Source organism: Myripristis murdjan, chromosome 24 (assembly GCF_902150065.1).
Source record: "Myripristis murdjan chromosome 24, fMyrMur1.1, whole genome shotgun sequence".
NCBI classification, from domain to species: Eukaryota; Metazoa; Chordata; class Actinopteri; order Holocentriformes; family Holocentridae; genus Myripristis; species Myripristis murdjan.
The window spans coordinates 1220360-1244979 of record NC_044003.1 but is presented as its reverse complement, the minus strand read 5'-3'; the positions used below and the strand labels follow the sequence as shown (position 1 = coordinate 1244979).

General features: G+C 43.4%; 1 protein-coding gene across 1 annotated transcript in view; it reads left to right on the top strand.

The window, feature by feature from the left end:
- Positions 1-24620, top strand: part of LOC115356448 (NACHT, LRR and PYD domains-containing protein 12-like) — a gene marked incomplete at both ends in the record, with an annotated part of 88779 nt that overhangs the window by 22685 nt on the left and 41474 nt on the right. Inside the window, one exon of the mRNA XM_030047618.1 lies at positions 15822-15995. Coding sequence (XP_029903478.1) covers positions 15822-15995 — 174 coding nt within the window. The remainder of the gene's footprint in view (positions 1-15821; positions 15996-24620) is intronic.

Below are 24620 nucleotides of genomic sequence, written 5' to 3'. Positions count from 1 at the left end.
ACTCCAGTCATATTTCTAGTCTAGGTTTCATTGGCATAGAACAGGTTAGTCTGCCACCTAGAGGCCAAAATCATGAACTGCCTCTAAAAAGAGGTGTGAATGGTGTGTCTAACAATCTTTCTAACTACTTCAAACTACATGGAGTCATCATGTATTTTTTGATTGTCTTGTTTATGATCATTGTTGCTCTTGGAGCTGTCATGAACTTCCAAACAAACGCTCAGTGCTACGGAGCGAGCAGCTCCAGAATAGCTGTGATTTTCCTGTTTTTCTTGATGCTTTTGATGACAATTTGATGACTTCACAGGTTCTGTTCCATGAGGGTTTATAGTTTGGTCATGAGAAATATTCTTAAATGTAGATTTTATATTTTTCGACATGTCATCTTTTTCTTTGACATGTGACTGTGCCCTGTATAAGAACAAGTCAGTCACCTGCTGTTCACACCTGAGGAAGATCCTGAGCAGACTGTAACGTCGTCTTGTTTAATAAAGTTCAAGCTGCAACTTTGAGACGGTGTTTGGGATTTTCTTTACGATTTCTATGTGCCTTCTCCTTGACACTTCCGCTGCATTAAGCCTTGTTTATGTGTGTATGTGTGTGTGTGTGTTTAGGATATAACAGTCATTTGCAAAAATGAGGGTGAACATGTCCCCTTTGCTCCCCTGTAAACTCCATTCATGTGTGTGTGAAATGGTCTAGAAGTGCAGGGCTTCTCCAGACCTGCTGCTCGATGCTGTGGAGGCCAACAGTTTCAGTCCCACAGTCTCAGCATGTGCAGGTTTACACCAACAGCTCTGGACCAACGCTCTTAAACTGTTTAGAGACGGTTCAGTCTCGGTATGTTTCTGGGGGGTGAAGGTCGGGTTTAAGGATCTGGACCAGCTGTAAATCATTTCCAGCTCTGTCTGAAACTGCTGGTCTGAAGCTGCAGTGCTTCTCCAGGCCTGCAGCTCCATGTGTCTGAGCAGTCTGGTGAACTGTTACTGTGTTTTTGTTACAGTGCCACTTTTCAGCCAGGAGGAGGAGGTGGAGGGCGCTGTTTCCTTGTCATTCCATTTTGTGAGATAGATGGAGCTGCAGGTGGAGAGGCAGCAGTTTAAAGCAGAGCTGAAAATGTCTCTGAAGCAGGCGGATCATTTCCAACAGGCCCAGGCCCCTTGCCCTGACCTTACCCTGAGAAACCCTGAGCCATCTCTGACCGCTTCAAACCTGCTGCTCTGACACTGGAGAAAACTCTGGCTGGCAGGACAATGTAAGGTACAAGTTACAAGTTATTGCAGATGCCCCAAGGGAAAGCAAACAATTAAGACTCTTTGCTAAGTTGCTATGTTAGTGTTACCTGCATGTGTATAACCATGTATTAACACCTGTGTTACACCTGTGGAACAACAAATATATTTTGATTTCAAATGAAAATTAAAAAAAAAAATTACAAAATCAATAGTCTTAAGCTATTTTGTCTTGAAAATGATCTTGACAATAATGTGTGCTGCTAGGCACTATCCACAGGCCGTGCCACATTAAATCCAAAGTTGTTGTGAAGGCTCTGGTCAAAATTTTCTCTACTTGCGGACTGCCAACATGTGTCCAGACAGATCAGGGGTCTAACTTCATGTCGAAAATGTTTTGCGCAGGTCATGTCAGAGCTCAGAGTAAAGCATCAGTAATCCAGTTCATACCATCCAGAGTCACAAGGTGCGATTCCACCAAACACTAAAATCCATACTCCCAAAGTTCTGCCTCCAATCAGACAAAGAGTGGGATGAGGGTCTCTCACTCTTGCTGCTTGCCGTGAGGGAATCAACCCAGGAGTCCCTTGGTTTCAGCCTGGTGGATCTCGTCTTTGGTCATACGGTGCACGGACCTTTACGTTTATGCTTGTTAAAAAATAAATGGCTATCAGACGCTGAGCGTGTTTAACACAATGTGCTAGATTATGTAAGCTCTTTTCATGACCTCTTGCCACTAGTCAGTCCTCAATGAAGCGGCAGTTTGACAGTGTTTGAGCCAGGTGACAAGGCTTTGGTTCTGTTGCCAATTCCTGGTTCTGGGTTGCAAGCCCATTTTTCTGGTAGCTAAGTAGTAGAACGCGAGCTTTCTGAGACTGACTGTGTGGTGCAACAGAACAGAAAACGAAAATCACGTGTTTGTCACATTAACATGCTAAAACACTATCTCTCTGGAGATGTCGCTCCACCTGTCCCTGCTGCACCTGTTGCCACTGTTTGTGGCCCCGCCTCCCTATCAGTTAGCGGTGGATGGCCTCATTTAGAAAAGTAGTGTCACTCCAACCGCTCGTCTGAGAAATTCTGAAATGTTGAGTGATTTAGAGTCTTTCTTGTCTCACTTCTCTGAACCTGCTAGCCATGATATTATTAAGCTGATTGACCATCTGTTGCTGTTTTCAGATCACCCTCGTCAAACATCTGTTTTGTACCATGACATAGATGTCGAGGGTCACGCCCCAATTAAACAGCATGCATATGGAGTAACTCCTGCCAGAAGAGCTCTGATGCACTAGGAAGTCTCCTTCCTCCTAGAGCTTGGCTTAGCTGTGCCTAGTTTGAGTGCTTGGAGCTCCCCCTGCCTGCTCGTTCCCAAACAGCACATCATCTTTTTGAAATGATTACAGAAAAATCAGCTCTGTCAATAAACCCAACTCATTTCCCCTTCCCAGAATGGAAGATTGTGTTGACAGGGGGGGTGCAGCAAAATTTGTCACAAAGTTGGATTTACTGAAAGGGTATTGGCAGGTCCCCTTAATCAAGCGGGCATCAGAAATTTCTGCCTTTGTTACGCCGGACCACTTTTTGCAATACACTGTGATGCCCTTTGGCTTAAGAAACGCCCCTGCTACATTTCAGCATTAAAAGCACCAGGTCCTTTTTGGTGTATAAAAATTGGTCAACAGTTTCAGTCCCACAGTCTCAGCATGTGCAGGTTTACACCAACAGTTCTGGACCAACGCTCTTAAACTGTTTAGAGACGGTTCAGTCTCGGCATGTTTCTGGGGGGTGAAGGTTGGGTTAAGGATCTGGACCAGTTTTAAATCATTTACTGTTCTGTCTGAAGCTGCTGCTCTGAAGCTGCAGTGCTTCTCCAGGCCTGCAGCTCGATGTGTCTGAGCAGTCTGGTGAACTGTTACTGTGTTTTTGTTACAGTGCCACTTTTCAGCCAGTGGAGGGCGCTGTTTCCTTGCCATTCCATTTTGCTTTTTTAGATGATGTTGTGGCTTCCTCTGATACTTGGTCTGATCATTTAGAAACACTATTTCTGATTTTTAGGCATCTTAGTGATGCTTTGCTCGTGCTAAACTTGACAAAATGTTAATTTGATAAAGCTTCTGTCACATATTTAGGCAAGCAGGTCGGACAAGGTCAGGTGTGTCCTACAGGCGCAAAAGTGCAGGCAGTGATTGATTTGCCTGTTCTTTGTACCAAAAGGGCACTGCGCCGTTTTTTAGGCATGTGTGGATACTACAGGGCATTTTGATGAAATTTCTCAGATGTGGTGGCTCCTCTCACGAGTCTTTCTAGCCCCACAGTAGAATTTGTGTGGTCTCCAGTTTGTCAGTGTGCTTTTAACGCTGCTAAAGCTTTGCTGTGCAGCGCTCCGGTGTTGTCTGCCCCAAATTTCCAGCGACCTTTCAAGTTGGAAGTGGATGCTCGTGGCTGTGGTGTCGGTGCTGTCCTGCTTCAGGAGGATGCACAGGGCATAGATCATCCTGTTTGTTATTTCTCACAAAAAAATTGACAAACAGAATTACAGCACCATTGAAAAGGAAGCCCTTGCTCTTCTGCTCGTAGTCGATCATTTTGAAGTGCATCTAGGCTCTAGTGCCCAGCCAGTTCAGGTTTTTACTGACCACAATCCCCTGGTTTAACTTGCAAATCTGCCACAAAAAGGGAGATGATCATGTGTTGGCAGATGTGCTCTCCTGTGTTGATTTTATTGTTTCTGTTTACTGACCCTTTTCTTTGGATTTAAACATGATAGGGCAGTGTTTGATTCCTATGGTCCTATTGCTGTGTCTAATGTATGTGTGTTTGTGTCGTGATTTGTGTGATGGCTGTGATTGGACCAGCCAGCGGGCGGCATTATAAAAGGGGACCAGTGGAGGAGGAATGAGGAACTTTCCTCCACTCCCAACCCGACTGCCGACTGTCTGCCATGCGTGGCATGTATGTGTGTGTGTGTGTGTGTGTGTGTGTGTGTGTGTGTGTGTGTGTGTGTGTGTGTGGGGGGGGGGGGGGGGGGGGGGGAGCTTTAGATATTGTTCTTGTTCAACATACCGTGAGATAAGTAACAGTAGGGATGGGCTGCCATTTTTGTTTGTGCTTTCCTTCTGTGCTGGTTTTGTGAAGTCAGGGAGATTAGTTACGTTCTCTGTTCTTTTCTCTTTCTTTTGTAGGTTATCTCCCGTCTCTGAGTGAGTGTTGTTGTGTTTGTTATTTGGGCAGAGGTCCGCCCCAAAGCTATCCTCCTTATTTCCTGGAACTGTACATAGTTCACCTCACAACTGTAAAATAAACATGTGTGATTCACTTGCCAACTGTATCTATTTAGTGTTACCTGGCTTGGGAGTGGAGGAAGGTGTTGTGTCCCCGGTTACCCCGAGATGGGGTCATAACAATTTGTATGTTTTTTGTTTTTTTTTAATCAAAGCTTTAAATGAACTCGCCTCTGATTGGGTGAACCAGGTGGAACTGTGCCACACTAGTGTTTGTGTGGCCTCAAGACTGGTTTAATATCACCTGATGAATTTATGAGGAAGTCACCGCACCTTCAGATCACAAGTACACACACACACACACACACACACACACACACACACACACACACTCAGGACTGTCTCAGGAGAGTCAGCAGCGTCTTCTCTCTCTGGGTTTCCTCTCCAGGTGAAGCTGAAAGTCTCTTGGATTTGATGTGGATGTGACTCAGCAGGTAAAGAGCCGACCAGGGATCATTAGAGATGTTTGATGAACAGGCTCCTACATTGTGTTTCAGAGCTGGAGGACTGAGAGCAGACTGGGACCACAAGGAGCTGGGAAGTCTTTACAAACCTGATTTCTGTGTTAACAGATGTAAATATTCATTGTGTCATAACACTGATGTCTGACATTGATGAGAAAATCAGTTTTGTCTCAAATGTTTTAAATGTGTTTTTTCTTGGTGACAGAAGTCAGAGTCAGGTAGAATGTAATCTCAATTCTTCATCAATGAAATATGCTGAATATGCAGAACCAGTCTGACACCTTGGATCAACATGACTGGAGTTGTTTATATGCAGTTGATTCACCAAGAGCTATTTCAGTTTTAACCCTTTGGAACATGAAGAAATGGATTAGGATTTTAAAAAACACAAAAAGGTGATGAGAAATGCAGCACGAAATTAGTAAGCTGTTAAAATAATATACAGTACAGGCCAAAGGTTTGGACACACCTTCTCATTCAATGCGTTTTCTTTATTTTCATGACTATTTACATTGTAGATTCTAACTGAAGGAATCAAAACTATGAATGAACATGTGGAGTTATGTACTTAACAAAAAAAGGTGAAATAACTGAAAACATGTTTTATATTCTAGTTTCTTCAAAATAGCCACCCTTTGCTCTGATTACTGCTTTGCACACTCTTGGCATTCTCTCGATGAGCTTCAAGAGGTAGTCACCTGAAATGGTTTTCCAACAGTCTTGAAGGAGTTCCCAGAGGTGTTTAGCACTTGTTGGCCCCTTTGCCTTCACTCTGCGGTCCAGCTCACCCCAAACCATCTGGATTGGGTTCAGGTCCGGTGACTGTGGAGGCCAGGTCATCTGCCGCAGCACTCCATCACTCTCCTTCTTGGTCAAATAGCCCTTACACAGCCTGGAGGTGTGTTTGGGCTCATTGTCCTGTTGAAAAATAAATGATCGTCCAACTAAACGCAAACCGGATGGGATGGCATGTCTCTGCAGGATGCTGTGGTAGCCATGCTGGTTCAGTGTGCCTTCAATTTTGAATAAATCCCCAACAGTGTCACCAGCAAAACACCCCCACACCATCACACCTCCTCCTCCATGCTTCACAGTGGGAACCAGGCATGTGGAATCCATCCGTTCACCTTTTCTGCGTCTCACAAAGACACGGCGGTTGGAACCAAAGATCTCAAATTTGGACTCATCAGACCAAAGCACAGATTTCCACTGGTCTAATGTCCATTCCTTGTGTTTCTTGGCCCAAACAAATCTCTTCTGCTTGTTGCCTCTCCTTAGCAGTGGTTTCCTAGCAGCTATTTGACCATGAAGGCCTGATTTGCGCAGTCTCCTCTTCACAGTTGTTCTAGAGATGGGTCTGCTGCTAGAACTCTGTGTGGCATTTATCTGGTCTCTGATCTGAGCTGCTGTTAACTTGTGATTTCTGAGGCTGGTGACTCGGATGAACTTGTCCTCAGAAGCAGAGGTGACTCTTGGTCTTCCTTTCCTGGGTCGGTCCTCATGTGTGCCAGTTTCGTTGTAGCGCTTGATGGTTTTTGCGACTCCACTTGGGAACACATTTAAAGTTTTTGCAATTTTCCGGACTGACTGACCTTCATTTCTTAAAGTAATGATGGCCACTCGTTTTTCTTTAGTTAGCTGATTGGTTCTTGCCATAATATGAATTTTAACAGTTGTCCAATAGGGCTGTTGGCTGTGTAGTAACCTGACTTCTGCACAACACAACTGATGGTCCCAACCCCATTGATAAAGCAAGAAATTCCACTAATTAACCCTGATAAGGCACACCTGTGAAGTGAAAACCATTTCAGGTGCCTACCTCTTGAAGCTGATCGAGAGAATGCCAAGAGTGTGCAAAGCAGTAATCAGAGCAAAGGGTGGCTATTTTGAAGAAACTAGAATATAAAACATGTTTTCAGTTATTTCACCTTTTTTTTGTTAAGTACGTAACTCCACATGTGTTCATTCATAGTTTTGATGCCTTCAGTTAGAATCTACAATGTAAATAGTCGTGAAAATAAAGAAAACACATTGAATGAGAAGGTGTGTCCAAACTTTTGGCCTGTACTGTATATTTTAAAAATAATTCATAAATTACACCCAGACAAAAGAATTATCACAACTGTAACCCCAGGAAACTAAATATCAATATTGTATATCCTGTCATGGAAAGCTTGTTATCATGAATCAGCCGCTGTGTTTGTGTCAAGGTGTTGGCTCTGCTATGGAACCGGCTGGGAAGAGGAAGAGGAGGTTCCCCACCTCTAGAACCACTCTGTCTGGAGAACATGACAGCCAGACCAAAGCTCAGAGGTAAGACAAGGATCTCTGACTGTCCAAGACTGTTCTCCATCTCAGAGCTCAGCAGGCAAATCAGCACAGCAGCATTATTCACAGGAAAAGCTCTGTGTGTGTTGTGTTAAAGACCTGTCCAGCAGGAGAGACCAGACCCCCCGACTGCTCTGTGGTTGTACCAAAATATTTTACACAAAATGTTTTCTCTGGGAATAATCAAGTCATTATTATTTGAGTATGTTAGAGTTGTTAAGAAAGTACAACACTTTTCTTCACCAGGACTCAGATCTTCTTCACTGTGTTCATGATGTTTTCTATCAGGATCCAGCAGCAGAGACCAGACTCCCATGAGCCCAGCTGTGTGTCCATGAAGAGTGACGTGTCTATGTATCATCCTGAGACCTTCAAACACAGTCAGCACTCCATGGATCATGGGTAAGTATATCAAACTGATAAAAAAAACAGATGTTTTTTTCTGATTTCAGATTCACAGTCATGAGATGTGTGTGTGTGTGTGTGTGTGTGTGTGTGTGTGTGTGTCCTCCACAGAGTCCACCAGCAGAGCTCAGAGGTTCCTAGTGCTCAGTCTGCCCAGCAGCATCAAACAGACCTGGCCTCCATATTTATGGTGTGTAAATTAGTGTTGCAAAATTCCCGGAATTTTCAAAGTTGGAAAATTTCCATGGAAATTTTCAGAAATTAACGGGAATAAACGGGAATTTTCGGGAATTTATATTCACTGCATTCACCCAGTCATATACATGTATACATAATAAACATTTTGTTTTGTAATAAGCAGATATGCATGCAAACACGTTATATAACAGTCTACATATCTTTCAACACACATTATAAACATAGTTTACCCTTCTCACTGAACTGATATTTATGAATTTCTTCATTTTTTTAAACATTTTTACTGGTAAAATAGGTGTCAGCCGCTGAGAAATAGCGGAGATACAGGGCTCGTCGAGATGCTGATCCTGCAAGAAGGGCAGCGTGTTTGGAGAAACAGAGAGAGGCTTGGCACAGGCTCAGGTCACAAGGAAAGGTGAAAACAGTGGAACAGATGAGAGAGAAAAGAGGAGGAAGAGGTCCTATTGGAGGAAAGCACAACAGAGAAGCAGGGAGAGAAAGAGCAGACTGGAAAACATAGAAACACCAACTTCCAGTCCAGGCAGTCCAGTTGTTCATCAGCCTCAGGAAACAAGTTCGAGATTTGGAAAGACAGAAGCAGGTTTTTGCAATAATGTCAGTAATGTCTTCATTTCAAAAAATTATCATTATTATTATTATTATTATTATTATTATTATTATATCCTTTATTATTTATTATCCTTTATTCCTTTCAGACAGAAGAAATCTGAAAGGAAAAAAAAAACAGGAGAGAAAACTCAAAACTTCACAGAGAAGTACAGAAACTGAAATCCTTACTTGACAAACAACAAACAACATAAAAGAAGGGAGTCAATGAACCAGCCGGTGTCAGATTCGCCAGCATCATTCTAAATGGATACTTTGCTGTTGAGTGTTGTTGTTGTTATACCTCACTTTGCATGTTGAATCTTAGAATAAAATGGTGTGTCCGCTGTCAATTGTCAATGTCAACTAAGATACAGCTCAACTTTTTAAGTTAAAATAACCCAAATTGTGTATTTATTGTAATTTAAAATATTGTGCACATGCATACATGTTGAACATGAAAAATCAATTAACTCAACTGTGTGATAGATTTATAATGAAAAATCTCCCCGTCCTTAAAGACAATAGCGAACACACTGCTACTTATCTGAAAGAAATAGTTATTTCAAAAGTTTATTTTTAAAAAATCAATGTGTATTTGGCAGAATGGACGCAATAGACATCAGAATAGAATTTTACTCCAAGTGTAAGATTAAATTGAATTATACGAATAGCACCATGTTTGTCCATAACATAGTTGACAGACTCTGAGGTAAAAGTGTAGTTTAAGTTAAAATATATAAAAAACAATTCATGTTTAAGCTTTGCAGCTAACAGATATGTGTCACTGACAGATTAAACTATTTCAGGGCACTGTTTGTTTATTTGAGGAAGAATAAGGTCCATGCACTTTTTTGTCACCATGAAATGTACCCTAAATTATAGAATCACTGTTATGACAATTATAGGTGATCATGTCTGATGACATAGAGCACTGGTGTAACTTAGTTGACAGGTCACTTAGTTGATAATTTGTCTGTTTCTTCTGCTAGCTGAAATGGCGGACACAGGCTAAAAAATCACTTTTCTAACCATTTTCTAAATCTGCTTAATGTATATTTGTGCATATTTTCATTTTTATGATCAAAAACACTGAACTACAGCAATGTACAGAACATAGTTGACGCTTAATTAATATACTCATGGGTAGCATACTGTTTTACATCAATTTTTTTTAAAAATGAGAGGAGATTCACCGTGGTGTGTTCGAAATGGCCACCATAGAGGAAAATGACATCACATTGTGCTGGTCACATGGCTTTATGACAAACCATTTTTGAGTTATAGTGGGGAATATACTAAATAACTTAGTTGACAGACTTTTTGTGGACATGAATAAAATAACATATTTAAAATATTTAAATGATAAAATCAATTTTTAAAATAATAGTTTCCTTTAGTATTATGAGTTCTGAAATGAATTACAGGAAGTTTTTATGTATTTTAATGGTTTTTACCCAAAATTTCAACACATCGACTTCCTCAGCTGGAAATCGGACATGGCAAAATCTATGAATTTAGGGAGATTAAGACACATTTTAAGCAAAATAATGCATATAATGCAAAAAATGTTTATATGACGTTATTCCATGAAGTTAGTTAATTTATAAATTGTATTAGGTTTGAAGATATTTTATAGAATAATCATAATTAACATTAGTGGACATGGAATGTACCCTAAATTATAGAATCACTCTATAATGAATTTCCAGGGAATTTTCGGGAATTTTCATAACTGGCAATGAGTCTTTTACATCGCTGTGGAGGAATTTTGGCCCACTCCTCTTTACAGAAATGTTTTAATTCAGCCAAACTGGAGGGTTTTGGAGCATGAAAGGCCTGTCTAAGGTCATGCCACAGCATCTCAATTGGATTTAAGTCTGGACTTTGACTAGGCCACTCCAAAACCTTCATTTTGTTTTTTGTTTTTTAAGCCATTCAGAGGTGGACTTGCTGGTGTGTTTTGGATCATTGTCCTGCTGCATAACCCGAGTGCGCTTGAGTTTGAGGTCATGATCTGATGGTCAGACATTGTCCTTCAGGATTTTCTGGTAGAGAGCAGAATTCATGGTTCCATCAATTATGGCAAGTCGTCCAGGTCCTGAAGCAGCAAAGCAGCCCCAGACCATCACACTACCACCACCATGTTTGACTGTTGGTATGATGTTATTTTTATGAAATGCTGTGTCAGTTTTATGTCAGATGTAACGGGACACACACTTTCCAAAAAGTTCAACCTTTGTCTCGTCAGTCCACAGAATATTTTCCCAAAAGTCTTGGGGATCATCAAGATGTTTTTTGGCAAATGTGAGATGAGCCTTTGTGTTCTTTTTGGTCAGCAGTGGTTTTCACCTTGGAACTCTCCATTGCCATTTTTGCCCAGTCTCGTTCTTATTTTTGAATCATGGACACTCACCTACACTGAGGCAAGTGAGGCCTGCAGTTCTTTAGATGTTGTTCTGGCTTCTTTTGTAACCTCTTGGCGTATTTTTGGTAGGCCAGCCACTCCTGGAAAGGCTCACCCCTGTGGTTCACTGGAGTCAAAAAGCCTTAGAAGTGGCTTTGTAACCCATTCCAGACTGATAGATGTCAATTACTTTGTTTCTCATCTGATCTTCCATTTCTTTAGATCGCAGCATGATGTGTTGCTTTTTCAGATCTTTTTTCCTACTTAACTTGGTCAGACAGGTTCTATTTAAGTGATTTCTTGATTCAACAGGTCTGGCAGTAATCAGGCCTGGGCGTGGCTAGTGAAATTGAACTCAGCTTTCTAAAAACATGTGGTCAATCACAGTTAAGTCATGATTTAACAAGGGGGGGCAATTACTTTTTCACATAGGGCCAGGTAGGTTTTGATAGCCTTTTTCCCTTAATAAATGATATCATCATTTAAAAACTGTAGTTTATATTTACTTGGGTTATCTTTGTCTAATATCAGAATTTGTTTGATGACCTGAAACATTTAAGTATGACAAATATGCCAAAAAAAAAAAAGAAAGAAAGAAATCAGGATACTTTTTCATAGCACTGTATGTCCCCCTCAGCAACTAAAAAAAGTGGTGATATTGATGCTGACAGTCATTTTATTGATTATTGTTTATTTTTGCCCCATTCACCGTAAGTTAACGGCAACAAAAACGGAAATTTCCAAAATTCCCAAGCTTAAATTTCCATGGAAACTTTTTAAAAACCTCATTCAAATTGATGACAAGAAAAAAAAATGAAAATTCCCAAAATTCCCAAGCCAAATTTTCGTGTGAATTTTCAGAAAAATTGGAAAAAAAAAGATTTCCGTTGTTTCAGAGAGAAAATTCCCACGGGAATTTTCAGAAACTTTCCGGGAAATTTATCAGCAACTTTCCACCCCTTTGCAGCACTAGTGTAAATGTACAACAACATACCAACTGAAAAACAACCATTCTGCTCAGAATCGTCTCCGTGCTGCTCTCTTTACATCTTTCAGCCTCTTTGACCTGGATTTGATTTGGTGTTTTGTGTCCAGATTTTAATGTGGAAGTCTGATTCTTTTATGTTTCTGTTGCAGCTGCTGGAGGAGAACATGGTCACCTTTGTGAAGAAGGAGCTGAAAAACCTCCAGAGGTCTCTGAGTCCAGATTACCCAGAATGCTTAGAGAGGCAGAGGGAGGATGAGGAGGTGTTGGACGGTGAGGAGGAAGAGCAGAGGTGGAGCAGCAGAGAGGCTTTTCTGCAGATCACACTGCACTTCCTGAGGAGAATGAAGCAGGAGGAGCTGGCTGAGCGTCTGCAGAGCAGTAAGAGGCTTTCAACTCCTTTAAAGTGACAGTTCAGATTCCATGCAAGTCTCATGCATCCACCAAGTCTGGTTGGTTTCAGTTTCACTTTGAGCTCTCTTTTCAGTCAGCCATTTTCTAAATAACAGAATGATTGTCTGTTGTAGTTCTGCCACTGTGGTGGTGGCTCTCCAGCTGAAGCAGCGTTGTGTTGTTTATAAAACTGTCAACCTTTTCTCCTCAAATCCTGATCAGGACGTACAGCTCTTTGTTTGTTCCTGCAGTCTGTTTTTTGCCGTAGGCGGCTTTGTGTTGTCGTCCTCTGACAGCTCATGTTTACATAAGTGTTGTTAAGGCAACACTTGGACCAATCAAGATGGACAGGCCTACTTGTTTCTGCTAAAAGGTCCAGGAACTCAGGTTTTACTATCACCTCCTGAGCAGGAACCAAATCAGGTTCCAGGACCTTTACCTGGAACCATGTCGTGGAACAATTCAAGAATCTGGCAAACAGCTTTCAGAGCACGTTACAGTTTGCTAAGTTCTTACAGTCCAAGAGGGCTAATACAGGGATCCCAGGAAGCTCACCTGATAGGAGCAGGTATAACTTGTTAGGACTGAGTCCTGGTCACAGCATCCTGTGTTTGAATCCAAGCCCAGGCCCTTTGCTGCATGTCATCTCCCCTGCCTTTCCTTTATCTCCCTACTGTGACCATCAAATAAAGAAGAGATGACAAAAAAATAATTTAAAGAATGAGGCAATAGACACAGGAAATATTAATGTCTCACATAGGGCTGTAGTCTGTTAGTCAACTGGTTGATTTATTGGTCGATGCGTTCTTGGTCGACCAAAATCTGACTGGTCGATTATTTGCTGCGTTAATTTTGTCAGGAGTAAAGCACTAAGTGCTAATGGGGTGTTTTCAGAAGACAGACAGGTAGGCCTGAATGTTCTGAATTGAAGAAAAAATGAGGCATGGTTTTCCGAATATTTGCTTAATTAAGAACGTTTAATGAGCATTTAGTCCTCTACCAGTGTGGCAGCATTTTACCAAAATAGATGGAAAAAAGTCGAATGCAAACTTTGCAAACAACAGTTTGCGTATCACAGCTCAACGACCAACATGGCATATCACCTAAAAACGGTGAGCTAACATGTCTGCGTTAGGTTGCTCCGCTAGTTTGGAGTATAAACACATCAGAATTGGCATATTTCAAAGTTTTAGTCTAATAATCGTTTTATAACTGCAGGCACACACACCTACGGCGCCGGTAGCTTGACATAGCACTATTTTGGGAAATCACAGGCTATGATATTGCATAGATGGATGTAATGCAACGCTGTTGGGGCCGACCGACTCCAGTGTGTCATTCAGTGCAAAATAATTAGGTCAAAAACGATTTAATATACTGCTTAATAATACTAGTTGTTTATGTTTATTTACAATTCCTTAAGGCGGACAAGGCTACCAGGTAGGCTACTGCCCAGTGAATTAATATAAAAATAGTAACTTTTTTTTGTTTTTGTTTTTTTTGTATTCCCGCCGCCCCGCGATTAGTCGACTTTTGGTTGAAATTTCAGGACTTTAGTCGACCAAGATTTTCTTTGGTTGACTACAGGCCTAGTCTCACATTTAATGTACCATCCATGTGTTGATGTTATTTGTTGTTTGTTCATTCAGAAACTCTTGCAGGGTGCCAACGTGAACTCAGATCTAACCTGAAGAAGAAATTTGAGTGTTTGTTTGAGGGGATTGCTAAAGCCGGAAACCCAACACCTCTGAATCAGATCTACACAGAGCTGTACATCACAGAGGGAGAGAGTGGAGAGCTCAATGAGGAACATGAGGTCAGACAGATTGAAACAGCATCCAGGAAACCAGCCAGACCAGAAACACTAATCAAATGTGAAGACATCTTTAAACCTTTACCTGGAAGAGATCAACCAATCAGAACAGTGATGACAAAGGGAGTGGCTGGCATTGGGAAAACAGTCTTAACACAGAAGTTCACTCTGGACTGGGCTGAACACAAAGCCAACCAGCATGTCCACTTCACATTTCCATTCACTTTCAGAGAGTTGAATCTGCTGAGAGGGAAAAACTTGAGCTTGGTGGAACTTCTTCATCACTTCTTCACTGAGACCAAAGAAGCAGGAATCAGCAGGTTTGAGCAGTTCCAGGTTGTGTTGATCTTTGACGGTCTGGATGAGTGTCGACTTCCTCTGGACTTCAACAACAACCAGATCCTGACTGATGTTACAGAGTCCACCTCAGTGGACGTTCTGCTGACAAACCTCATCAAGGGGAAACTGCTTCCCTCTGCTCGCCTCTGGATAACCTCACGACCCGCAGCAGCCAATCAGATCCCTCCTGAGTGCGTTGGTATGGTGACAGAGGTGAGAGGCTTCACTGACCCACAGAAGGAGGAATACTTCACAAAGAGATTCCTATATAAGAAGCAGGCCAGCAGAATCATCTCCCACATCAAGACGTCACGAAGCCTCCACATCATGTGCCACATCCCAGTCTTCTGCTGGATCACTGCTACAGTTCTGGAGGACGTGTTGAAAACCAGTGAGGGAGGAGACCTGCCCAAGACCCTGACTGAGATGTACATCCACTTCCTGGTGGTTCAGTCCAAAGTACAGAACGTCAAGTATCATGGGAGAGCTGAGACAGATCCACACTGGACTCCAGAGAGCAGGGAGATGATCCTGTCTCTGGGAAAACTGGCTTTTGAGGAGCTGGAGAAAGGCAACCTGATCTTCTATGAAGCAGACCTGGCAGAGTGTGGCATTGATATCAGAGCAGCCTCAGTGTACTCAGGAGTGTTCACACAGATCTTCAAAGAGGAGCGTGGGCTGTACCAGGACAAGGTTTTCTGCTTCGTCCATCTGAGCCTTCAGGAGTTTCTGGCTGCTGTTCATGTCTTTGTGACATTCATCAACTCTGGAGTCAATCTGTTGTCAGAAGGACAATCAACCTCCCAACTACAACACCTCTACCAGAATGCTGTGGACAAGGCCTTACAGAGTCCAAATGGACACCTGGACTTGTTCCTGCGCTTCCTCCTGGGTCTTTCACTGCAGACCAATCAGACTCTCCTACAAGGCCTGCTGACACAGACAGGAAGTAGCTCACAGACCAATCAGGAAACAGTCCAGTTCATCAAGGAGAAGATCAGGGACAATCCCTCTCCAGAGAGAAGCATCAACCTGTTCCACTGTTTGAATGAGCTGAATGACCATTCTCTAGTGGAGGAGATCCAACAGTACCTGAGTTCAGGACGTCTCTCCACAGACAAACTGTCCCCTGCTCAGTGGTCAGCTCTGGTCTTCATCTTACTGACATCAGAAGAAGATCTGGAGGTGTTTGACCTGAAGAAATACTCTGATTCAGAGGAGGCTCTTCTGGGGCTGCTGCCACTGGTCAAAGCCTCCAAGAAATCTGTGTAGGTTCATACATAACTGGATATATTTAAGACATGACCTGGTGTTTTGTATACAAAAGAATAAGTTAGTAAATAATGGGTTCATCCTTACGTCTTCCTCAGGCTGAGTGTGTGTAATCTGTCAGAGAGAAGCTGTGCAGCTCTGGCCTCAGTTCTCAGCTCCCAGTCCTCTAGTCTGAGAGAGCTGGACCTGAGTAACAACCAGCTGCAGGATTCAGGAGTGAAGCTGCTCTCTGCTGGGCTGGAGAGTCCACACTGCAGACTGGAGGCTCTCAGGTCAGGATTCCTCAACCTGCTCAACACATGACCAGTTCAGTCCTGATTTGCATGCAGCTTCATGTCACTGATCAGATTCCTAAGCTCTGTAGGTTTTTGTGAAAACCCAAAGCAGATGATGTGGTGGACTGATTGTGTTTGTGATGGTGTGCAGGCTGTCAGACTGTCTGCTCACACAGGAAGGCTGTGCTTCTCTGGCCTCAGCTCTGAGCTCCAAACCCTCCCATCTGAGAGAGCTGGACCTGAGCTACAATCATCCAGGAGACTCAGGAGTGAAGCTGCTCTCTGCTGGACTGGAGGATCCAACCTGGAGACTGGAGGCTCTCACGTATGGAGAGACACACACAATGTCTTACAGAGGGCTGAGTAATATTGTTTCATGTTTAATGGTGGATATGAGTGACGTGGTCTGCTAAATCCTTCATAGGGAATCAGAATCAGAATCAGAATACTTTATTGATCCCCAGGGGGAAATTACTTTTTGTTGCAATAACAACTCCCACTCAAAGTGTAAAGTAAAAAGAGCAATTAGTCAAGAAAAATAAAGAAAGGAATATAAATATAAATATAAATATAATTATAAATATAAATATATATAGAATAAAAAGAAAGAAAAATATATGTACAAGTGCAAACATGGACAGGAGTTATTGCACTATAGGTTATTGCACCTAAGTATGGTATTGAATATGGGTTATTGCACAGGTTATTGCACATAAGTATGGTATAGAATATTGATTATTGCACAGGTTATTGCACACAAGTATGGTATTGAATATGGATTATTGCACAGGTTATTGCACATAAGTATGGTATTGAATATGGATTATTGCACAGAGGGAATTTGCACAAGAGTTCGTTTATGGGGCCAGCCCACTGACTCAGAGTGTCTGACACTCAGAGTGAGGAGTTGTACAGTTTGATGGCCACAGGCAGGAATGATTTCCTGTGTCGCTCTGTGGTGCATCGTGGTGCGATCAGTCTGGTGCTGAAAGAACTCCTGTGTCTGACCAACACGTCATGGAGCGGGTTGGACACATTGTCCAGGATGGCTTTCACCTTGTGAAGCATTCTCCTCTCTAAGACCACCGTCAGAGAGTTCATCTTCACTCCCACAATGTCGCTGGCCTTGCGGATCAGTCTGTTGAGTCTGTTAGCGTCCGCTACCCTCAGCTTGCTGCCCCAGCACACCACAGCATAGAGGATAGCACTGGCTACCACAGACTCATAAAACATCCTGAGCATAGTCCTACAGATGTTGAAGGACCTCAGCCGCCTCAGAAAAAAGAGGCGGCTCTGGCCCTTCTTGTACAGGGCATCAGTGTTCTTCCTCCAGTCCAGTTTATTATCAATGTGAACCCCCAGGTACTTGTAGTCCTCAACAATGGCCACATTGACCCCCTGGATGGAAACAGGGGTCACTGGCACCTTGGTCCTCCTCAGGTCCACCACCAGCCAGACGGATGGTGTTGAAGGCACTGGAGAAGTCAAAAAACATGACTCTCACAGTGCCCCCCGTCTTGTCCAGGTGTGTGTAGACGCGGTTGAGCAGGTAGAGGATGGCATCCTCAGCTCCTAGTCGGGGCTGGTAGGCAAACTGGAGGGGTTCCAGATGTGGTGTGACCACAGGCCGTAGCTGCTGTAGGATGAGTCTCTCCATGGTCTTCATAATGTGGGAGGTCAGCACCACCGGTCTGTAGTCTTTGGAGCTGCCGGGGCGCGGCGTCTTCGGCACGGGAATGACGCAGGACGTCTTCCACATCACGGGGACCCTCTGTAGACTCAGGCTCATGTTGAAGATATGCTGGAGAACTCCACAGAGCTGGAGGGCGCAGGCTCTGAGCACCCGGGGACTGATACCGTCAGGGCCCGCAGCCTTGCCAGAGTGAAGTTTCCCCAGCTGTCTTCTAACATCCTCTGCTGTGATGAACACTGTAGATGGGGGTGGATGGGTGGGGGTGGAGGTGAGAGAAGGGCATTCACAGGAAGATGAGAGGCAGTCAGGAGGGGGAGGGGGAGAGAGAGGAGTAGCTGTCGTCAGGGGCCAAACAATAGAGGTGCTGGTGGAGGTGTTGATGGTGGAGTCCGTGGGGGGTGCAGGGATCGCTGTATCAAATCTGTTAAAGAACAGATTGAGTTTGTTGGCCCATTCCACGCTGCCTTCAGTATCTTTATTTCCGTCTGGCCTGAAGCCGGTGATTGTTCTCATCCCTCTCCAGACCTCTCTGGTGTTATTCTGCTGGAGTTTCCACTCCAGCCTCCTCCTGTACTCCTCCTTAGCCTCTCTAATCTTGCACTTCAGGTGTTTCTGGATGTCTCTCACCTCCTCTTTGTTGCCAGCCCTGAACGCCCTCTTCTTGTCGTTCAGGATGGCTTTGATGTCCTTTGTTACCCAGGGCTTGTTGTTGGGGTAACAGTTTATTGTCTCTGCTGGGATAACGGAGTCAACACAAAAGTTGATGTAGTCTGTGATGCACTCTGTGAGCCCGTCTATGTCCTCTCCGTTCGGCTCACAGAGTGCCTGCCAGTCTGTGACCTCAAAACACCCCTGCAGTGTCTCATAAGCCTCCTCCGATCATCTCCTCACTGTCCTTGTGGTCGCAGGCTGGCTCTTCACCAGAGGCACATAAGAGGGTCTGAGGTGCACTAGATTGTGGTCTGACCTGCCCAGCGGGGGAAGGGGAGAGGAGCTGTATGCATCCTTCACATTGGGATACAGCAGGTCCAGTGTCTTCTCCTCCCTGGTGTGGCAGTTCACAAACTGTGTGAAGCTATGTAGTGTTTTGTCCATGGTGACATGGTTGAAGTCACCCGAGATGGCAATGAATGCACTCGGGTGTTGAGTCTGTAACCGGGCTATGGCGGAGTGGATGACGCCGTGGTCGGGTTGGCGGACGGAGGAATGTACACAGTCACCATAACAACATGAGAAAACTCCCGCGGCAGATAATATGGACGGAGACCAACAGCAAGAAGTTCAATATCCGGGCTACAAATGCGCTCTTTAATAGTGATGTGCATAGGATTGCACCACTTGTTGTTTACGAGAACGGCAAGCCCACCTCCTTTCCGCTTACCGCTCCCGGTGCAGTCCCTGTCTGCCCAGACAGTCTGGAAGCCACTGATGGAGACGTTGTCATCGGGGATGTCCTGGTGCAGCCATGTCTCCGTAAAGCACATAAGACTACACTCCCGGTACTCCAACTGACTCTTGGCTAGTGCTGTTAGCTCATCCATCTTGTTAGCCAGCGATCTCACGTTGCCCATGGTGACAGTGGGGAGACTCGGTTTGTACCTCTTATTCTCCATAAGTCTCTGCTGTCTCCTTCTCATTTCTCTTCTCCGCTGGTTCTTCTTTCCTCTGCAACCCCGGTGTGTTCTTCTCCAGATCTCCTCGGGGATGTCTGCCGATCTGGTCGGTATGCCGGCCGGCTTCATAGCGATCAGCTGTTCTCTAGTGTAAAAGTGGCCGCGTGTTTGCTGCGCCCGGCAGAGTGTAAAAAGTATACACACTGCCAGTAAAAAGACTAAAGCTCTCTCCACCAGCATGTTCAGAGAGGGAACGGCTTAGTGGGTAGTAGGAACAAAGTACTCGAGTAAGTAAGTTAAAAAGATAGTTAAAAAATAGGAAAAAGTTAGAAAACGAGCAGGAGCACGTGCAACAGGCTGCATGTACGGTCGCACATGCACACTAACGAGGTTATTTACTGCCCATGTTTCCATCATCAAAGAGAATCTGCTGCTCTGACTCTGTTTCTTCCTCCAGGGTGGACCATGGTGGAGAGCAGTGGTTGAAACCAGGTCTGAGGAAGTGTAAGTGTGGATTTAGTTTGACTCCTGAACACAAAGCAGCAAACATTCAGCTGTTTAGATGCTGCAGCTGCAGTTTCTGCTGCTTTTACCTGTTGAACCAAACAAAACAACCAACAACAACTTTTATTCCTTTAATATTCATGCTTAACCACAGCAGGTCTGTTGTGTCTTGTTCTCTCCATCAGATTCCTGTGAACTCAAACTGGACATAAACACAACTCACAGAGAACTCGTCCTGTCTGAGGACAACAGGAAGGTGACACGGGTGAGAGAGGAGCAGCCATATCCTGATCACCCGGAGAGATTTGACTACTGGAAACAGATCCTGTGTAGAGATGGTCTGACTGGTCGCTGCTACTGGGAGGTCGAGTGGGAAGGAGGTGTTTCTATGGCAGTGACTTACAGAGGAATCAGCAAGAGAGGAAACAGAGATGACTGTTTTCTTGGATATAATGACAAGTCATGGAGTTTAACCTGTTATGATGGTGGTTTCACTGCCAGACACAATAACAGAGAGACAGACATCCGTGTCCCCCCCTCCTCTAAAAGAATGGCAGTGTATCTGGACTGGCCTGCTGGCTCTCTGTCCTTCTACAGCGTCTCCTCTGACACACTGATCCACCTCCACACCTTCAGCAGCACCTTCACTGAGCCTCTGTACCTGGGGTTTGTGCTCTGGGTATATGACTCCTTAGTGTCTCTGTGTCACATTTGAGGGCTGAGAGTCACGTCCAGTGTGGAGAAAGACACACACACACACACACACACACACACACACACCACATGCAGGGAAATGGTGTCCTGCTGGCAGCAGCATCACCTGAGCCTCCACCATGTGATTTATCTGCTGCTCCTTGTGGCCTGGTACATGTCGCTGAAACATCTACAAAGTTCAAACAGTGAAGCAATGAACACAAAAGTAGCGTCTGTACGAATGACAGGAAGATCCAGTAGCTGTCCACCTCAGTGACTCCAGTCATATTTCTAGTCTAGGTTTCATTGACATAGAACAGGTCAGTCTGCCACCTAGAGGCCAAAGTCATGAACTGCCTCTAAAAAGAGGTGAAGCGTACTGGATACACACCTTAAAAACTTGTGTGAATGGTGTTTCTAACAATCTTTCTAACTACTTCTAACTACGTGGAGTCATCATGATTGTCTTGTTTATGATCATTGTTGCTCTCTGAGCTGTCATGAACTTCCAAACAAACGCTCAGTGCTATGGAGCGAGCAGCCAGCCCTGCAGGCTCCAGAATAGCCGTGATTTTCCTGTTTTTCTTGATGCTTATATCTGACGACTTGACAGGTTCTGTTCTATGAGGGTTTATAGTTTAATCATGAGAAATATTCTGAAATGTAGATTTTATGTTTTTCTACATGTCATCTGTTTCTTTGACAGGTGACTGTGCCCTGTATAAGAACATGTCAGTCACCTGTTGTTCACACCTGAGGTAGATCCTGAGCAGACTGTAACGTCGTCTTGTTTAATAAAGTTCAAGCTGCAACTTTGAGACGGTGTTTGGGATTTTCTTTACGATTTCTATGTGCTTTCTCCTTGACACTCCCGCTGCATTCAGCCTTGTTTATGTGTGTGTGTGTGCGTGTGTGTTTAGGATTTAACAGTCATTTGCAGAAATGAGGGTGAACATGTCCCCTTTGCTCCCCTGTAAACTGCATTCATGTGTGTGTGAAATGGTCTAGAATTGCAGGGCTTCTCCAGACCTGCTGCTCGATGCTGTGGAGGCCAACAGTTTCAGTCCCACAGTCTCAGCATCTGCAGGTTTACACCAACAGTTCTCGACCAACGCTCTTAAACTGTTTAGAGACGGTTCAGTCTCGGCATGTTTCTGGGGGGTGAAGGTCGGGTTAAGGATCTGGACCAGCTGTAAATCATTTCCAGCTCTGTCTGAAACTGCTGGTCTGAAGCTGCAGTGCTTCTCCAGGCCTGCAGCTCAATGTGTCTGAGCAGTCTGGTGAACTGTTACTGTGTTTTTGTCACAGTGCCACTTTTCAGCCAGTGGAGGGCGCTGTTTCCTTGTCATTCCATTTTGTGAGATAGATGGAGCTGCAGGTGGAGAGGCAGCAGTTTAAAGCAGAGCTGAAAATGTCTCTGAAGCAGGCGGATCATTTCCAACAGGCCCAGGCCCCTTGCCCTGACCTTACCCTGAGAAACCCTGAGCCATTTCTGACCACTTCAAACCCGCTGCTCTGAAACTGGAGAAAACTCTGGCTGGCAGTGCAATGTAAGGTACAAGTTAAAAGTTACAAGTTACTGCAGATGCCCCAAGGGAAGGCAAACAATTAAGACTCTTTGCTAAGTTGCTATGTTAGTGTTACCTGCATGTGGATAACCATGTATTAACACCTGTGTTGCTGGTCTTAGGCTCAATCTCAGCTGTGCCTGACCATGCAATGTCAAAATCTGGGATTCTCAAAGTATATCAACTCACAGTCTCACAGCTCTGTGCAGAAGAGGTTTGTTCAAGGTTCTGGGTCAGTAATTCACTAAGTTTAGTAAGGAGATTGGCAGTAAGAGCAGTAAGACCTCCAGCCCACACATAAAACACACACGACTAAAGACTTAGGAAGAGGAACAACAAATATATTTTGATTTCAAATGAAAATAAAAATCATAGAGCAGTACAGTAACAGCATGCAGTGTTACAAAATCAGTAGTCTTAAGCATATAGGATGAAGCATGGGGATCAGCTGCTTAGAAAATCTATTAAGTCTGGGCTTAACACAGAAAGACTCAACTTTAAAGTAGCTAGAAACAAAGTGACATCAGAATTACGTAAGGCCAAAGCTGATTTTTTTTATTCAAATTATTGAGAACGCTAGAGGTAACAGCAAAAAAATATGGCAGAATATGAATAAATTAACAGGGAAACAACCCAAACAGGAAACTAAAGGTCTGGAATTAAAAATTGATAATCAGCTGGTGAGAAACCCTGGTATCTTGGCTCAGGAATTTAATTCTTTTTTCATAAAATCAATAGAGGATTTGGTGAAACAGTTCACATCCTTCGAAGTTTTGATCAGCAGGCCTCTAATTCATCTAACAATATCGAGCCCAAATTTCATATTCAAGAAATTACAAAATCAGAAGTTATTGAGATCATTAGCAATCTGAACAACTCTAAAGCCAAGGATATCCACGGGCTTGACACCAGTTTCTTAAAATTACATAAGGAGGCTTTAGCTCCCCCACTCGTGCACTTGGTAAATTTATCTATCAAAAATTCAACTGTTCCAAAGGCATGGAAATTGGCTTCAGTCACTCCAGTATTTAAAGCTGGCGACAAGTCTGACATGAATAATTATAGATTAATTATAGACCTATCAGCATTTTATCTATTACTTCCAAAATTATTGAAAAATGGGTCCCAATCAAGTCAATGAGTTCCTTGGCAACAGCCATACTCCTTTACATCCCATGCAGTTTGGGTTTCGACCACTGCATCACTCCACTGAGACTGCATTGACCATGTTCATGGAGAAAATTAAGTGTTATCTAGATGTTAATGGATGTGTTGGCGCTGTTTTTTTTAGATCTAAAAAGAGCGTTCAACACCGTCAATCATAAGGTACTTTTATCTAAACTGTCTTGTTTCAATTTTTCCTCCAAATCTATTAAATGGTTTGACTCATACTTGTCACATAGAGAACAATGCACTGTGGTGGATGGTACCAGCTCCTCTTTTATGGGTTGTCCAGTAGGGGTCCCCCAAGGGTCCATTTTGGGGCCCATATTATTTCCATTGTATATTAATGATCTGCCTGATTTTTGCCTAAATGTGGATGTCCAGCTTTATGCTGACGATGCGGTCATCTTTACTAAAGCAAAAAATCCTGAGGAGGCAGCATGTGTGCTCTCTACAGCTCTTAAACACATACAAACATGGCTTACTAGATCATGTCTTATCTTGAATACAAAAAAGTCTGTTTGTTTATTCCTGTCGAAGCAATCTGCCACTAGCATGCTTTCTCGCTCAGGTGTTTTTTTGGGCGCAGCAGAGCTGGAAGTTGTTAATGAATTTAAATATCTAGGGGTGATTATAGACTCCTCTCCTTTAAAAACCATGTTAAAATGTTGTCTAAAAAAATTAAATTTCATCTTTGTAACTTTAAGCAAATCAGAGGTTCCTTGTCAGAAGCAGCTGCTCTGATGTTTTTGCACTCTATAATATATTCAGATCTAAGCTACTGCATCATCAGCTGGTCTTTGACAGGTTCTAGTACAAAAAAGCACTCAAAATTCTAGACAAAAAATCCTTTTTGTATCATCACTCCAACATTTTAGTGAAATATAATTTGCTGAGTTTTCTTAATTTTTGCAAATTGTCCTCTGTATGTTTAATATATAAAGTGCTTCATGGCCTGGCGCCACCTCCACTTGAAGAGTTTATTATATTTAGACAGACGAGGACCACCAGAGCAGTTACTAACAGGGACTGTGTGGTTCCCTACAGGAAAACCTCTTTCAGTCAGAATTCCCTGTCTTCTAAAGGGACTTCAATTTGGAACACATTACCCTCATCCATAAAGGAGTGTCCCACTCTGACCACCTTCAAGAGCTACCTGAGGGTGTGGCTCAGAGCCAACCAAATGTGCAATCACCTCTAACACTTCTACCGCATGCTGTTACTGTACTGCTCTATGTTTGAACACATACACTACTCACAAAAAGTTAGGGATATTTGGCTTACGGGTGAAATTTACGGAAAATGTAAAAAGTTCATGCTACAGTGATATTATATCATGAAAGTAGGGCATTTAAGTAGAAGCATGCACTGGTGATTTCCTCATCTC